At 36.2% G+C, this 17,807-nt stretch overlaps 1 protein-coding gene across 5 annotated transcripts in view; it reads right to left on the reverse strand.

Annotated features, from left to right (window-relative positions):
- The window catches only part of DOCK8 (dedicator of cytokinesis 8), a 98,225-nt gene that overhangs the window by 55,592 nt on the left and 24,826 nt on the right, over positions 1-17,807 (reverse strand). For all 5 annotated transcript variants that reach the window (XM_032212915.1, XM_032212914.1, XM_032212913.1 and 2 more), the window contains 10 exons: positions 16,708-16,831; positions 14,643-14,855; positions 13,229-13,314; positions 9,852-9,918; positions 8,611-8,760; positions 8,307-8,387; positions 7,496-7,655; positions 5,964-6,103; positions 4,371-4,461; positions 2,174-2,336 (listed from right to left, as the gene is read on the reverse strand). In XM_032212915.1, coding sequence (XP_032068806.1) covers positions 2,174-2,336; positions 4,371-4,461; positions 5,964-6,103; positions 7,496-7,655; positions 8,307-8,387; positions 8,611-8,760; positions 9,852-9,918; positions 13,229-13,314; positions 14,643-14,855; positions 16,708-16,831 — 1,275 coding nt within the window. The remainder of the gene's footprint in view (positions 1-2,173; positions 2,337-4,370; positions 4,462-5,963; positions 6,104-7,495; positions 7,656-8,306; positions 8,388-8,610; positions 8,761-9,851; positions 9,919-13,228; positions 13,315-14,642; positions 14,856-16,707; positions 16,832-17,807) is intronic.

The following is a 17,807-nucleotide window of genomic DNA, read 5'->3' on the forward strand; positions in this document are numbered from 1 at the left end:
TTCATGATATTTTATTAACTACAGTAAACAAAACCTTGACTTTCTCTTTATTATATGTAATATATATAAATGTATATCAAACACACACATATACATACATACATACATACATACATACACGCACACCAGTGGTGGGTTTCAAAAAAAATTCGAACCTACTCTGTGGGTGTGGTCTCCTTTGTGGGAGTGGCTTGCTGGCCATGTGACCTGGTGGGAGTGGCTTGCTGGCCATGTGTTTTCCTCTATCTGCTATTGCTATTGCTCTCTCTCTCTCTCTCTTTCCTTCCTTTTGTCTCTCTGTCCCTTTTTTCCTTTTTTTCTTTCATCTCTCTCTCACTTTTTCTTTCTTTTTTCTTTTTTCTTTATTTCTTTCTACCTTTCTTTCTCTTTCTCTTTCTGTGTGAGTCTGTGTGTGTGTGTGTGTGTGTGTCAGTGGTGGGTTTCCAAAATTTTTGGAACCTCTTCTGTAAGTGTGGCCTGCTTTCTGGTGGAACCTCTTCTAACCGGTTCAGTAGATTTGACGAACCGGTTCTACTGAACTGGTGCGAACTGGTAGGAACCCACCCCTGACGCACGCACATGCGCGCACAGATACATATTTATTAGGAAATGAGTAAGCCTATTCAAGTCTCTATTTCTAGAGCATTTCTAAAGAACTTTCTGAATTATTTCCTAAACTCCTAAAGCAGACTAGTATAATTCTGATATTGCTGGTTCTTCCATTTCTTCCTGCTCTGCTAACTTTCATTTCATGACGTAGTGAAGGATATAGCTACCGAAGACTCCCTGTATGTTTTTTCTAGCTAGGAAAAATAATGGCTTAGGATAAATTTTTAAAAAAGATCCCTTCAGACTAGATCTTGGTTTTTATTTTTATTTTCCACTGAATTTCAGCAGGAAACAGAAAGAGGAAGGACCAGGAGGGACTACTTGGCACAGACCCAAATCATGCCATAGCTACTGAGACTACAGCCATTTCCAAAGTTGGTAAAGGGAATATAGACTGAGTTCTAATTTACCATTTTTGTCATTTCCCATTATCTATGTTTCAGGAAAAGTACTTTCTGCTTTCCAACCAAGCCTTGACCACAATGACTAAGTGGTCAGAGCAGGATTCAGTAGAATCAGTGAATTTAAGAAAACTACAAATCTATAGAAGTACTCGTGCAGAATGGTTTTTCTTTTCATTTTAATGAGAGCAATCCAATCAGGGCTAAGCATATTCAGAAATCGTTCTGTGTAATTCTGGGGGAGAAGAGGAATAGGAAATCCTAGGAAACAGCATGGCTAATTGGCTGCTGCTCTGAATAAAAGAACAAAAGAATTTCAACTTATAAATACTGCTTAAATCGTAAGTTGAAAGCCTAGAAAGCCAAACAGTAAAAGCGACAGAAACAATTCTGTGAAAAAGCATTATACTTTTATTTTGAACTGATTAAAAGGGGCACACTTTTTTCGAACATTTGAAAAATAAACAACAATCTTTGCTGCTTAAACACAAGAAGTAACTAAACTTCAGTGTGATATTATTCCATAATAATCAGACCACCATTTAGAATTCCCTTTCTTCCGTTACCTTCCTCAATACCTTGGAAGATACAGAAAAGAATCTCTCATAATATCCCAATTAGTAGGGTAAAAGAAGCATAATAATTTAGAGAACCAATAAAAAGCTCTTCCTTGCCAGTTCCTGTTATGTATATATTTGTTTCTGTATTTATTTTAACATGTACAGTGTAGAAGACTCCAATTACTGTAGCTGAAGCAACCTAGAAAAATTCTTACATAGTAAAATTTATACTAACCATCAAACACACCATCATAAAAACTCTAATTTAGAGAACTCTGAATGGGTAAAACAGAAACTGTCATGGGAAGGCCAGCCTCAGTTCTAGAGGCAAGCTGTTCCACAGTCTAGTTTCTACCATGGAAAAAATAGTGTTAGCTATTGATGTCAAAGGTACCTATGAAGGGAAAGCTGCAGAAAAAATACAAAATAATTACCGGTATCGTTACAATAGTTCTCTAGCAGCTGTTTTTTCTATTTTCCAAGGTAAATACAGACAAAACATGTTTTCAATAATCTGATTTATTCATGAAAATCCAGATAACAAAACTATTTCCATCTGTTTTGATTTATACCCGAGTCTCCTAATTCAGTAAGATATCTTACCTATATACAGTATAGGGCACATAGACTTCTCGTACTGGAAACTCCAAAATCTCTTTATGAATACGGCTGCGATTCTCAGTTAATGGTTTTACTTGTAACAGTTCTGGGCTGAGACAACAGTTGAGGCCTTCTGATGCAGGGGATATCTCCAATTTAAGCAAACCTTAGAAAAATTAGTAAAAGTGATGTGGTACATTAAAAGTACAAAAGCCATAAGAAAATTCCTAATCTAACAAGCCTGGTTCACATATGGCCTAGAATGTACCAGTATATATCCCAAGTCATCTGACAGAACAAAAGCTTGTTATTTGACCCTTCACAGAATATTTAGCTTGCATTAAAATTCATATGAGCACAAGTGTATGAGAACAGGTTCATCCCTTCCATCTAAGCGGGAAAGAACAGAAAAATCTCAGGGTAAATATGGCCAGGATGTGTTAATCTGTAATAGGAGGGCATGTTTACTCTAAGAGAAATGTGTCTAAGAGAAGCCCCTTGGGGAAGGCAAGACTCCTCATGGGAATTCTCCATTATAAGGGTCCAATGTCTTCACTACTACAAGACAAAGACACCTGGATATCTTTAAAAGAGATTAGATAAAATCACAAAGAACAAGTCATTGACCACTCAGTGCTATCTCTAGGATGGAGGCAGTGTGTATCTAAATACTAGTTGCTGGATAATAAGGAGGGGGTTACATCTTCAGCACCTACTTACAGTATAAGCATCCCCAAAACATCCATTTGGCTACACTGAGAAAGAAAATGCAGAACTAATATTGGTTTTGGCTGATATAGAAGTCGTTTATTATGGTCTTAAGTCAGAGTCACACAAAAATGCAAACCACATAAACCAAACTTAAAAACATTGCAATTTACTTCACCTCAGTCATTAAAAAAATGCCATAGTCCAGCAAGTTCCTTTTGCTAAAACGCAAAATTATGTGACTACATATGCAGAAAATGTTTAATATAAAAGTTATTTATATATATGAAATGGCCTGGTATGTGTTTTTATTATCACTGAGGGCTGAATTAAGCTTGACTTAAAATCAGAATAAACAGAACAGAATAACAGAGTTGGAGGGGACCTTAGAGCTCTTCTAGTCCAACCTCCTGCTCAGGCAGAAAATTCTATACCATTTCAGACAAATAGCTGTCCAATCTCTTCTTAAAATCTTCCAGTGTTGGGGCATTCACAACTTCTGGAGGCAAGTTGTTCCACTGATTAATTCTTCTATCTGTCAGGAAATCTCTTAGTTCTAGGTTACTTCTCTCCTTGATTAGTTTTCACCCATTGCTTCTTGTCCTTTTGAGAATAGCTTCACTCCCTCTTCTTTGTAGCAACCCCTCAGATTTTGGAACACTGCTATCATGTCTCCCCTAGTCCTTCTTTTCATTAAACTAGACATCTGATTCCAGCAACCATTCTTTATATGTTATAGCCTCCAGTCCCCTAGTCAACTTTGTTGCTTTGCTCTGCATTCTTTCTAAAGTCTCAACATCTTTTTTACATCGTGGCAATCAAACCTGGATGCAGTATTCCAAGTGTGGTCTTATCAAGGCATTATAAAATGATATTAACACTTCATGTGATCTGAATTCTATCAAGATCACGTGAATAAAACATGCAAACATCATGTTTAATCAATTCAACCTTTCTAGATTTAAATGACATATTATCTTGAGGGGTATCGTTACATCTATTATCTAAAAGTGCCAAGAGAGCTCTATTAAACTGAGCTTTACAGAATTCCTAATATTATTCAGAATAAGTAAACTTAAAACTATTTGCAAGAAAGCATCTCTGGGTATCTTCTTAAGGTCAGTAGATGTTTGTGACAGGACTCAAATCATTTTGGAATTCTGTGTCCTCAATTTTCCCAATAACGTAATTAGCTCTTTCAAGGCCAGAGAATAAAATGTTCTGTGGTGGTAAGTCATATTACAGCAAATTTTGAATGATATTTTATAGGAAACCTGGCCAGAGGTTATTAATGGAAACAACCCAATTGGGCCAGGCAAAAAGCTCATCCTTACCTTTGCTTGTTGGCTTCTTACATTGCTCATATTAAGCATTTGAGCAGAGGAAATTTAATAAATAAGCCATTGTTTTTCTTGGGGAAAATGGTTATTCAAATATAGGTGAGATTTGGCCATTATAAAGTATGAGTATCTAATATTAATATTAAGCATACCTGGTATAGATTTTGTTCTTCTCTGCAACGAAGACCTTTTGTAGTCAGCTAAAAACTTGAATAAGTCTTCATCACTAAGCCTGTCTCCTTCCTGGAAAGAGCAAGATATTGAATATGATCTGCTGAAAACTAATTTGCATCTTTATTTGTAATTAACTACATATAAAAACATATCATATGACTTAAATTTATTGACAGTGTCGCTTTCCTTGTTTCTGGTTTCCATTTATTGTACTGTATTGAAAAATAAATTTATCTTTTAATAATTTTTCATAGAGGACACGCATTTTCTCTTCCTGAACTCGTTTTACTTCTACTCTGCTTTCTTTTACTTCTTTCCTTTCTTTCTATATCCTTTTTTCCAAAATCTATTCTTGACAGGGCTTAAAAAAGTAATTTTTCCCAAATTCAGAACTTTTCATTAACTTTTTGTGCTTCACTAATTTTCTTAAACATTTATAATGAACAATTCAATCACATTTTTACATTAAATTTCATTCTTTTTTACACATTTGGATGAAAAAAAGTATGTTTAAACCATGTTTTTAAATAGTCTTTTTTTCTGAGTAGATGCCCACAAATACCAATTAGGTTGCTCCACAGTCCAGATATTTATGTACAGATAGTGCTTGCTTACCAATGGTAATTGGTACCAGGAATTCCATCACTTAGTGACACAATCATAATATATGAAATCACATGACTGTGCTGAACTACAATGGCAGTTCCAGCAGTCCAGTTGCCATTGTTAGGATCACACAGTCACATGATCACCATTTGCAACTTTCTGCCAACCTAATGCAACCTAATTTCTACTTTCATATGTACTGACAACCATTTAGATGATACCACAGTAATTCACATTTTTGCAATCATCTCTGATTATTTAATCTGTATCCTCCCTTCCCTTTCCTGAATGTATTCACCAACTCCACAACATAGTCCACCTTCTTTCCATCCTTTATCATTTTCTCCTTTTATATTCCAGATTATAATCTTTCAAAGTACTGGCCTCTGCAGTCCATCATAACATTAATCAATCAAGGTTTTATTATACTTTTTAGAAAGTTAGGTAAATTTGTGCTATATTTGGGCAGTATTCCTTGCTGACTATAACAGTATAACCAAAGCTTATTTTTTCCCCATGTAATCGATTTATTCTGTGAAAGGCAGGACCACTAATCTAGAGATGACCATAGACTCTCATATATTTTTGCCAATTAGGAATCATCCTCATCCTCATCAAAAAACTTTGCCCAATTTCTGATTAGCCAACATTCTAGAACAGGGGTCCCCAAACCCCAGTCCGTGGACTAGCACTGGGCCCGGTATGCCAGCAACCGGTCCATGCAAACAAACGAAGCCCATCCATGAAATGGAAAAACCTCTCTCCATAGAATTGATCTCTGGAACCCAGGGGACCTCTGTTCTACCTTATCAATCTATTTTTACAAAAGTTAGAAGTCTATAAATCAGGACAATAGTAGCAATATGGACAGACCAGTACTTAGAACCCCTTTATACTACCACAACAAGGAATGAGTGGCCCTTGGAATTACTCATGTGGAAGAACTTCCCAACAGCGTACTGTACCTGTTTAAAAAATGTGTTGAGAGTTAGAGTGGTGGTTCTGAAGTTCACTGGGCCAGGAATGTCATCTGAGCCAAGGCTTCTTTCAGAAAATCTTCTACATGGCAGTGTCAACATTTTTCGATCGCCACAAGACCCTTTTCCTTCAAATGTAAAAATTTAATTGGATTTTATTTGGCTTAATGAAAAAGGCAATCATACCTATTACTACATTGTACTATTTCAAAAAATTAATTATAGGTAGTCCTCAACCTACAGTCACAATTGAGCCCAAAATAGTTGTTGCTAAGTGAGACATTTCTTAAGTGAGTTTTGCTCCAGTGTATGACTTTTCTTGCTAGAGTTGTTAAGTGAATCATGGCAGGTGTTAATTTACCATACATTGTTAAGTTACTCTGGGTATATACATATTCATATACGTGTGTGTGTGTGTGTGTGTGTGTGTGTGTGTGTGTGAGTGAATCTCATTACAGGTAATCTTCAACTTACAACAATTCATTCTATGACCATTCAGTTACAATAGCACTGACAAATGTGACTTATGACCATTTTTCACAGTTATGACCTTTGCAGCATACCCATGATCATGTTATCAAAATTCAAATGCTTGGCAACTGACTCATATTTATGATCTTTGCTATGTCCCAAGGTCATGTGAACATCTTTTGTTACCTTCTAATAAGCAAATTCAATGGGGAAAGCCAGATTTACTTAACATCTGGGTTACTAACTTAGCAACTGCAGTGAATCATTTAACAGCTGTGGCAAGAAAAACCATAAAATGGAGCAAAATTTATTTAACAAATGTCTCACTTAACAAAGAAATTTTGGACTCAATTTTGGTCGTAGGTTGAGGACTATCTGTGATCTCATTTATGCAACAAACCTGTAGGATATACTGCTATTTTAAATGAAAACAAGGGATGAACCTGGTAATTTGCTCAACCTCTTACAGGATTAATAATTAGTTTGTATGCTAGAATGTTGAAGATGCTACTGTGATGACTTAATACAGTATAAAGTATATTGCCAATAAACACATCCTTTTTTCTTATCACAAATGCATGTTCAAAGATTATTCTTTTAATAAGGCAACAGGATGAGGTAGTAGTAGGAGTCTTCCTGCAATTTAACTATTATTTCCAGAGCAAGGATCTTTGGATCAGCTAAAGAAAATCTTTGGATCCAATTCTTTAATAATATAGAGTATAATATATTATGGTAGAAACAAAACACCATGAAGATATATTTTTTTAGTTGTCCATCAATTATGAGGATTAGCTTCCATGCCACAACACTACTGATTAAACTTGTTTAACTAGCTAGCTAGTTAAGGATATCCTTCAATTTTTGTTCAGTATGTGTCCACATTAGTACTGTTATAAAATTACATAATTAAGAGAGGGTAGACATTTTCTTTATAAAGTAGAATAGAAACAATGGCATTTTATGTGTTTATACAGTTCGTAGAAAATAGTTAATTACAGTATCGAGGATGAATTACAAGATATATACACAATCATATTTAAACTTACCATTTAAAACTTCTAACTCAGCTATATCTTTCTCAAGTGTTGGAATACTAAAGAAACTTGCTAAATTTATAGGTATCCAAGCAAAAGGCATGCGATACTTTCCTAAACGTTGACAAAAGTTCTCTGCTTGTTGTTTTAATTTCTCAATCTTTTCTTTAGTCTAAAAAAATAGGCAGAAAAATATATGCTGGTCAAAATCATAAAAATTGATTAAACAGAAAAGACATGACCTAACATGCTGTCATGGCAGTCATAATATACTTTTTTTGCAGAATTAAAACAAAAGCCAACAGAGTCAGGAACAAATCTAGTTAACTAAAGCCTCATTCAATAAACAGTAGGCAGAAGTTAGGTGTTATGTTTAAAATATCAGTGCAAAGAAACTGAGAGTAACAATCGAATGAGAAACCAGAGATTTATTTACGAAATTTAAATCTGGTATCCCAGATTTTACATCATCAGATGAGATTAATTTAACAACTATCTTGTTTAGCAATGAAATTTTTGGGCTCAATTGTGGTCATTAGTCAAGGATTACCTGTACTTTATGCTAATTTTTCAATTTTTGGAGAGTACAAGCTTACATTCTAGGACACATATTATCCTCTAAGACTGCTATACTTGTAGAATAAAAATTGTGTGATAAGATCAGTCTTGGACTTTCTGATTATGTACATTTCAAGACATGGGAAGAAAAACTATACCTTGAAATAACACTTCAAATGTCAAGAATAGAGAAAGATGGCTACATAAATATCCCTATTATCAGGGTAATAGTTTTGCAGTTCCAGTTAAAAACTATGATATCTACCTTTCCACTTTCACTTTCTTTTAGAAAGATGTAGGGTTCTGCACAATCTCCAATTTCTCCTTGCTGAAGGACTTTTTCAATCTACAAAAAATAAAGAATCTAATTAACAACAATAAAATTTTAATAATAGTTTTATCCAGGATAATCAATGCTACATTGCCTAGAAATAAAAAGAACTGTGGACTATCACCACCAAAGTGCACTAGGCTGGTCAATGTTGGTATATGCTGTCTTGCTTGCTTCCATTACAGTCAATTCTGTCTGGCTCAAGTCAGAAAGTAAGAATACAAATAATGTGACTCACCTTCAGCACAAGATAGATATCTGATGAAGGATATGTTACCGAAAATACAGCAGCCCTTGCCTGAGTGGAGGAGTCAATACATGGTGTATGGGATCGCAAAAACCCTTTAAATTGTTCAGAGTTCAAATCACAATGAAAACTTTCAGAGATCTTTAAAAAAATAGAATGAAAGAGAAGGTGCATTCCATGTCATTTACAGCATGCATTCTACAATATTGTCATAACAAAAGCTGTAATGATTACACTATATACCATGGTCAAACCTTAAAATGCAGAGCTAATTGCTTGAATCCATGAATGTTGTGGCTTAGGAAACAGCAGGACCATGCATTTTAAAATTATGATACAATTTCTAATCTTAACTTACCATTCAAGGGATTATTAGGCAGTTATAAGCAAGATTGCCTGTCCAATAAAAGAATATATAGAATCTCCCACTTACCTACCATCCAAAAATTGATGAATAAATAAGAAATGACTAAAAGGCAAATTCTAAAAATTGCTACACTCCTTGCTTATTTTGTGTTATATACAGCACTGCAATCTACTAAGGGTCATGTTGATTGTGACAGGCTACAAGTGTGTTGAATAAACAGATAACGTAAATCATTAGCTAATTATATTTTCCAAAACTATAGGCAGTTGTTGAAAATGTGCGGTAGATGAGGTAGAACAAAATAATTGGTTCAAATCATGAGGAGGAATAAAATAATTCAGACTGGAATTTTCATTCCCTTGGATCAAAGTGTAATTTATAAATCTACATTTTATTATCATTGGCTATCAAGGAAGCTTCAATCCTGTTCCATTTCCCTGGAAATGGAAGCACAATATCTTGGCAGCCAGGGTAGATGAAAACAAAACTCCAAACCTTTTGTCTAAAGTTAACTGTAACAAAAAGTTATAGGTAATTTTGTTGCCTAAAAGTTACCTATAACCTTCCAGTGTATAGTCTTTACAGTGAAATATAATAAATATTAACCATAGGCAGGAACTGTTTAAGAGAAAACAATCCAGCCCACCAACTCAGATAGGCTAATGAGAAACAGTACATAAATCAGAACAATCCTGATCGCACATAGAAAACCAGCAAACTGTCTCCCTGCGTCAAAACATGACAGTGATGTCTACTTTGGCAATGAAACTTCTGCAAGAAGAAAACCAAGCTTAGCAAACACCAAAGATCTCAGCAAAATATTAAACACTGCATTTAAATGAAAGTAGTGCTGCTACACTCTTACCTTTTTCCTTTCTCTTATATCATAAAGAGCTAAGGTTACAAATAATGGCTCGATTTCAATTTCAAATCTGCAAAGGAGAAAATAAGGCACTAACTATTAATAAAGTAATTCATGTGACATGAAATTAAAGATAATGGCTACTTAGAATAATACATGTACTGGAAAAATTAACTCAAAACTTAGTCTTGCTTTATCTACTTAATCCTCAGTGCCAACACTAAACAATTTCAAAACGTAGATATAAGTATATACCGTGGCTGTTTTGTTTTTCTATTGTTTTGGATGGAATCTAACATTTCCTATGAGCAGAGGAATGTTTGCTGTTTCCAATAACAAAATAATGATCACTTAAAAATCAATTAATAATAAATAAATAAATAAATGGTCCCATTTTTCTTTATAAACCAAATATTTTGAGAACAGAGCAAATTGGATCTAACTAGTCTGAGGGAAGAAGATGCTACAAAGCTGGTTGCTGATCCTCTTTCATCTAGATCTAGAACCTTCATCTATAACGATATAGAGGTTTTTGCAGCCATCTTGATAATTTTTTCATAAGGTAGAACAACAGGGGCAGCATTTTACATTTATCATTCTAAAAGAAATGCAGCAATGTTAACGAAGACTAAATGAGTTTAATCCATGTTAAGCTTCAGTTAAACATAGTAAATACTACACCTAAAATAAAAACTCATTTTTAAAAGAAGACAACATGGCTAGATAACTCTTACTAGTTGGATGTGTATATAAAGATAAGAATAAGCAAAAATAGAGAACTTGAGTGTTTTGCCTACTACACATGGTAAGTTTTTTAAGTACTTTCCTAAATAAAAAAGTTTTCTGAATGAAAAAAACTAGCACATGGAGAGGAGGAGCCACATCGTGATGTTACAATGTGCTGTCTCGACACTCTGAGACCGCTGTTGACACTTTTGCCGCTTGGGGGGGGGTCCATTGAGACCTAAACCGTCTCGTAGAGATGGTGATCAGGAAGTCAAAGCTTTGCTGGTCTTAGGGATATCGCAAAATCCCTGTTAGACCCAAGGGAAGTGCTTCAAGCCTGCGGTGAACAGGCAGCCCCTAGGCTGATGTAGTCGGGACGCTCCGGAAGGAAGGAAGTAAAAAGAGAAAGTGAGTCCATCTGGTGAGATATTTTTTCTACTTTGCTAAAGACTGCCCAAAGAAATGTTTCCTTAAAGCCAAATTGATCCTTAAACAAAAGAACTGAGCTGCAAAAATAATCCTAATGGGATCACTGTGAAAAGTTTTTTTTCCCTTTGTCATTGTAACTATTTTTTGTGGATTGAAATGTCCGTCACATTCTCCATTTCTCCTCTTAAAGTGAATGGATTGATTTTTTTTCTTCTGCTTCTTGTTGCTTATTTTTTGACTTCTGGATTAAAACCTTCCTTTTTATTTTAACAGTTCTTCCTACTACTTGTTATTAAATCACACTAAAAGCAACCTACAGAAGGTGAAAATTAACTGCCAGTCAGAGGGTTTTTTTGAAACAACTTATCTCTTTCTTTATTTGACTTCACTAACTCTGCAGCTGAAGGGTTTGCAACTTGTTTACAGAAACTGATAAAAAACCAAGGGCACCATCTGTTTTCACAGGTGCCTTTGAGAACTATTTTGGCAGAGAAAGAAAGAAAGAAAGAAAGAAAGAAAGAAAGAAAGAAAGAAAGAAAGAAAGAAAGAAAGAAAGAAAGAGAACCCTTCTCCTTTGAAGAGCTAACTTTTGTTTAAGTCAACTTAAATTTAAAAAAAAGCTAAGATAAGCCTGGAAAGACTAGACTGGCAGTCATTATTGGTTTTTCTTTTTCTTTCTCTCTTCTGTTTTGGAAACATGGGTCAATACTTAGATGAGAAAACCTTAAAATTCCAAAATATCTTGGCTGAAATTCAAAATCTATTGGAAGGATATGGGAGAATTGAGAAGAAGCTGGAAAGACTAGTCTTCCTCACAGCAAAAGATGATGGGGTTGGAGCCCCAAAAATTAAAGGGGAGAATGAAGATATAGAAGATAAAGATAAGAAAATAGATGAATTGAATAATGGAGCAAATGTGGGTGAAAATGGAAAGGGAATGTAGAAAAGGGAATTTGATGAATTGGAGCTCTACCCTAGATTCCAGGACAGAGAAGAGAAAAAAATACTAATGAAAGACATAAGAAGAGAATTTTTTTCAGAAGCAAGATTGACAAAGACAAGTTAACTTTAGTAGCAACTGGTGGGCAAGGAGATTATCTGAGAGACCCTTCAAGCAACAAAGTGCGGAGAGAAGCCTATAAAAACCTTACAAAAGAGAAAAAGAAGATTGACTCCACAATTGACAAGAGAGATAAGACTGTTTTGTTACTGGAAAGATACAGGTTGACAATGAAAGTTGGTAATAAAAAATTAGTTTTTTTATTATTGGTGATTAATTAATAGGAACTTTGTAACTTCTAGATCATTTTAGATTGTTATTAAATGTTTACTCATTAACAATTAATTAACCATAAATAATAATAATAATGAAATGATAGTGGGTACAGCGTAATGATATATACATGTATTGACAATTTAGTAAAAGAAATTTGGATATAAATTGTAAATTGTGACTTGGGAAAAAGACCTATAAATTTTATTAACAAATTTTCATTTAGATCTTGTAATAAAGGTGTAAAGGGTTTTTTTGGGTGGGGGCCCTAATGAGAGGAGATGGGGCATAAATAGTAAATGATTTTTAGCCAATTATAATAACAACAAAGAAATGTTAATGGTCATTGTTTAACAATATATACATGCTATGGTATTGGCTAAAGTAACTTAGATATAAATGTTAGTCAGAGAGTTGGGGGGGGAAAGGAGGGGGAAGGCTTAAAATGTTATCTATTGACTTTTACTTAAAAGATGCTATAAAGATGTAATGTTATGGGAGGATTTTTTGAAATAGCTAATGAATGCCATTACGTGGTTGTGTCTCTAAGTATGAATGATTTGAGGTAAAAGCATGTTTAAATAATTGTAGTCAAATGAGAATTGGGATACATTGATAGTAAGATATACAAAGATTTTTGACTTAAAGTGTATAATCTAATATGAACTATAAGTAATGATTGTGGAAGAAATGCACGAAAGTTATCTGTAACCAATCGACACGCTTTCTACAAGATGTAATGAAGGATGATTCTTTTTTTGTGTTTTTGTTTAATTTAAAAAAATTAAAAAAACCTAGCACATGGAGAAAATTGGTTTTACATCTGTCATTTTCTTGCTTTCTATTTTATAGATTTCATTCCTTCATTCTGTTGTGTAGGTTGCTCTATATGCCATCTGATTGACCCAAACCCCTAAAGCTGTTCCATTCGCACCAATGATGTAGCACTTACTTCAGTGTCTGTATTTTCACTAATATCCTATTACCTAGATACTCCTTTGGGCATTCAGGTATTGGTCGTATTTGTACAGAATCCTCCTATTAAAAACATTAAGCATAGTTATTTGTTTTGATTCATTTTCGCTTCCTGTACTTTGACAGACATCATATATTGCCATCCCTTAATTTTTTACTTTACAATCAGGCAAAAAATTAACGCAGAAAATGTAGAAAGAAATCAGAATTATAGTCAAGCCAGGGAAGTTTGTTTAGAATGCAGCAGTCTGCACAGTCGCAGGGGCAATTATGATACAAAGACTTTGCATCATTGCTGCAGGAGCTGCAGTGGTACTGGTATGCAATTCAGCAATCAGCAATTCAAAGCATTCTATCAAGCCTTTAGGACTTGCCCCAAATAACTGATAGAATCATAGAATCCTACATCTGGAAGGGACCTTACAGGTCTTCTAGTCCAATCCCTTATAAGAAATTGTAAAGCAGGAGACCTTATACCATCCTGGACAAATGGTTGTCCAATCTTTTGTTGAAAAACTCCAGCAAGGGAGCATCCACAACTCTGGGACGCAAGTTGTTCCATTTGTTAATTGTTCTCCTCAGTTCCAGGTTGGATTTCTCTTAACCCACACACTGCTTCTTGCCCTACCCTTGGGTGCTATGGAGAATACATCAATGCCTTTTTTTTCTGTGACAGCTCCTCTGTCAGGCTTCCAAGTAATAAGTTCCCTGAATGAATAATCCAAGGCATTCATATTCCAAAGTCTATTTATTAGGACTGTATCAAATTGGCAAGGTCTTGGTGTAATTCTGGCTCTGACGAAACCCCGGAATTACACCCAGCAAGAAGCAAACGTTTGAAACTTCCTCCCAGAGTCACATTCTCCAATCAGCTCACAGTCCAACTGCCCAGTGACTTCAAACTCCACCTTCAGCCATCTGCAGGCACATTCTCTGTTCCCATGGGAAAGAATGCTAGCTAGCCATAACATTCCCCCTTATCTCTACAACCACGCTTCCTACTGCTAGAATGTGGCAAACCTGAAGCCTTGTTAGATCCCCTTACAGAATACCTAGAAAAAGAATAGGAAATGACTACAATAAAACATGGCTACACATATGATAACTTCATATGACATCCTCAAAACTAGAAACCTTCTTTCATATCACCCCTAGTCTTTCTCTTTGTTAGGCTATACATATCTATTTCCCTTAATGATTTAGTCCTCAGACTCTTTATCATCTTTGTTACTACTTTTTCTTCAAATGTTTTTGAATGACAATTGCCATAGTTAATTACACCATCTGGGCTGAGTGGAATTAATGTCTAACATATACCATCCTTTGTATTATAGTTCCTTTGAAAACCCAGATGGTTGAAGTATAGTTGTGCCAGAAAATATACGGCTTACCTCATCTATACCGGGATACAGAGCAAACAACTCAGTAGGCCGGTTGGTTTTCCGTGCCTCTTCATTTTGCCTTTGAATGTCTTCTGCTTTAGCAGTCTGCAATAGGTTGGTCAATCGGGGATCAAGCGGTAGGCTGCGCAGGCAAATTTCTCCAGATGTCAAGGTGGTTTTATTGGATCCATCACAGAGGACTTTTAAGCGCCTGGGACCTGTCTGCTCAAGCAAATAGGGAATAGTTGAACAAAGTAAACATACTGAATATTGAGAGTAAAGGTTTGTTCTCTGAGCCTAAACTCCACTGAAGATGTTACCTAGCCTGGTAACCAAATGTTCAGAAACTCAACCCACAAACTCAGAGAATGAACCTTCACCTGAGCTATAGATATTCGACACCATTGCAATACTGAATATTTCTATCATGTTTCTGTGTCATATTTCCATATTTATCCATTGCAATAACAGATATTAGATTTCCAATGCCATGAAATAAATGTTAAATGGAACTTTCAACTCTCCTTTTAACACAGCCATTTATTTCACACAGAATAATGGAATAACAGAGTTGGAACAACCTTGGAGGTCTTCTAGCTCCTACTCAAGCAGGAAACCCTATACCAGTGATGGCGAACCTTTTTTGGGTCGCGTGCCATAAGGGGGGAGTGCAGGGGGGTCATGTGTGGGCATACCATACCCACAATGAAATGTGGGACACCCCCCCAGTGCACATGTGTGCATGAGAGGCGCTCCCCCCATTTTTTAAATGCTTTTTTAGCCCTCCCCAGGCTCCAGAGGGAGGTGAAACAACCTCCCCCGCCTCCCCTGGAGGTCCTCCGGAGACTTCAAGGACCTTCAGGAGGCTTCCGGAGGGCTTAAACTGGCCCTACGAGAAAACTGGAAGTAGGGTCGTTTTTAGTCATATGGATGGTTCAGGGAAGTCTCCTGAAGGTCCCTGAAGCCTCTGGAGGGCTTAAACCGACCCTACGAGCAAACCAGAAGTCGGTTCCCAAACTTCTGGGTTGCCCATAGGGCTGTTTTTTTGCACTCCGGAGGCTTCAGGGAAGCTCCTGAAGCCTCCGGAGGGCCTCTAGGGGAGCAGGGGAGGCTCTTTTTGCCCTTCCCAGGCTCCTATAAAGCCTCTGGAGCCTGGGGAGAGTAAAAAATGGCTTTAAAAAAGGCTGAATTCAGTTGGCCAGCATGCACAAGTGCGCTGGTCAGCTGGCAGGGCAACGCCTCGCATACCCTGACAAGTGGCTCCATATGCCACCTGTGGCACAGGTGCCATAAATTCGCCATCATGGCCCTGTACCGTTTCAGACAAATGGCTGTCCAATCTCTTCTTTAAAAACTAGTTTTGGAATTCCCACAACTTCTGGAGGGAAGTCATTCCACTGATTAATCATTCTAATTGTGAGGAAATATCTTCTTAATTCTAGGTTGGAATTCTATTGCCATCATGTTACCCTTATTCCTTCTCTTCATTAGACTAGACATACCCACTTCCTGCAAAAGTTCAATTTTTTTTTTTTGCCTCCAGTCCCCCAATCATTTTTGTTGCTTTTCTCTGCACACTTTCTAGAGTTTCAAGATTTTTCAATATGAAAAAACAGTAGGACAAGAAACATATCAGATACTTTTGGAGAAGATTAAGAATTCTTGAATTGCTACAGAGCAAGAGTGCAGAATTTGGCAACTTTAAGACTTGTAGACTTCAACTTCTGGAATTCCATGGTTTCGAGTTGAAATTAACAAGTCTTAAAAGTTGACAAGATTGGAACCCACTGTTATACAGCTTAACATTTAAATAGGACTTTCTTCTCTTATTCCACAATATTTAAAAAGAATGCTTCATTACTTTTCATGTTCCCTCATCAACCTGGTGCTATTCCTTCTAATTTGGGAAGGAAGTTCAGATGTGCCATTTGAGTGGTCCTATAGCATGACACACAAATGCTCCCAAGGAATTCTTAGAAAAAGAGGTTCCTCCCAATGGCCGCTTTGCTCCACCACTGCCTACTGCTCCATTTTCTTTTCAAAGCATTCTTTCAAGTCTATTCCCTAAGTGTACCTGATAACTGGAATCGTGAAAATCCAACATTTCAGACTCAAATGTTTGCTTTTGAAGGCTTTTGTGGAAATCTGTCCTGGATCCTGTTTTCATAAAGTTATACGCCTCATTGCTTCCTTGATTTCTTTAGTAAAATAGCCAATTAGATTTCAGTTTTAGAAAATGAGACAAAATGAAAGATCAATTGTTATCATGTAAATAAATTATATAAAAAAATATACAATACCCCAAATTGATTTAAGAACTGCTTAAACGGAATACAAAGTTATAATAAATTGCTATATAGAAGATCTTTGGTGGTGCAGTGGTTGGAATGCAGTACTGCAGGCTACTTCTACTTCTGCTGACTGCCAGCTGCCTGCAGTTTGGCAGTTCGAATCTCACCAGGCTCAAGGTTGACTCAGCCTTCCATCCTTAACCCAGATTATTGCGGGCAATATGCTGATTCTCTAAACCGCTTAGAAAGGACTGTAAAGCACTGTGAAGCGGTATATAAATCTAAATGCTGTTGATATGGGTTACCACTACAGAATAATATGGAGAGCAATTCTTATGCATATTCTTTTTCAAGAGAATACTAACACCCACCAACACTCATTCAACCCTTGTGTCCCAGATGTTGCTAGAAACATGCTCATGGTACTTCGGTTCTAACCTAGTTTCACTATTCTGCTCTTCTCCAATATATCAGTGATACTTCTTCAAGCCAAAAGGGAGGTGCCAATGAGCCTTTTGCTTTGTAGGCCAAAATAGAGTGGCCATTGATATGGCTGCACTTGAGATTTTCCTGTCACTTTTTAATGAAGCAGAGTACCGTATTTTTCAGAGTGTAAGACGCACCAGAGTATAAGACGCACCAAGGTTTTGAGGCAAATAAATAAAAAAAGTAGGTAGGTAGGTAGGTAGAGGGATAGCGAGGGAAAGAAAGAGAGAGAAATACAGTAGGTAGGTAGGGAGAGAGAGAGAGTAGATAGGTAGGTAGGTAGTTAGATAAAGGGATAGAGAGAGAGAAATAGAGAGAGAGAGAAATAGAGAAATACAGTTGGTAGGGAGGGAGGGAGAGAGGGTATAGGTAAGTAGGTAGAGGGATAGAGAGAGAA

Source organism: Thamnophis elegans, chromosome 3 (genome assembly GCF_009769535.1).
Source record: "Thamnophis elegans isolate rThaEle1 chromosome 3, rThaEle1.pri, whole genome shotgun sequence".
NCBI classification, from domain to species: Eukaryota; Metazoa; Chordata; class Lepidosauria; order Squamata; family Colubridae; genus Thamnophis; species Thamnophis elegans.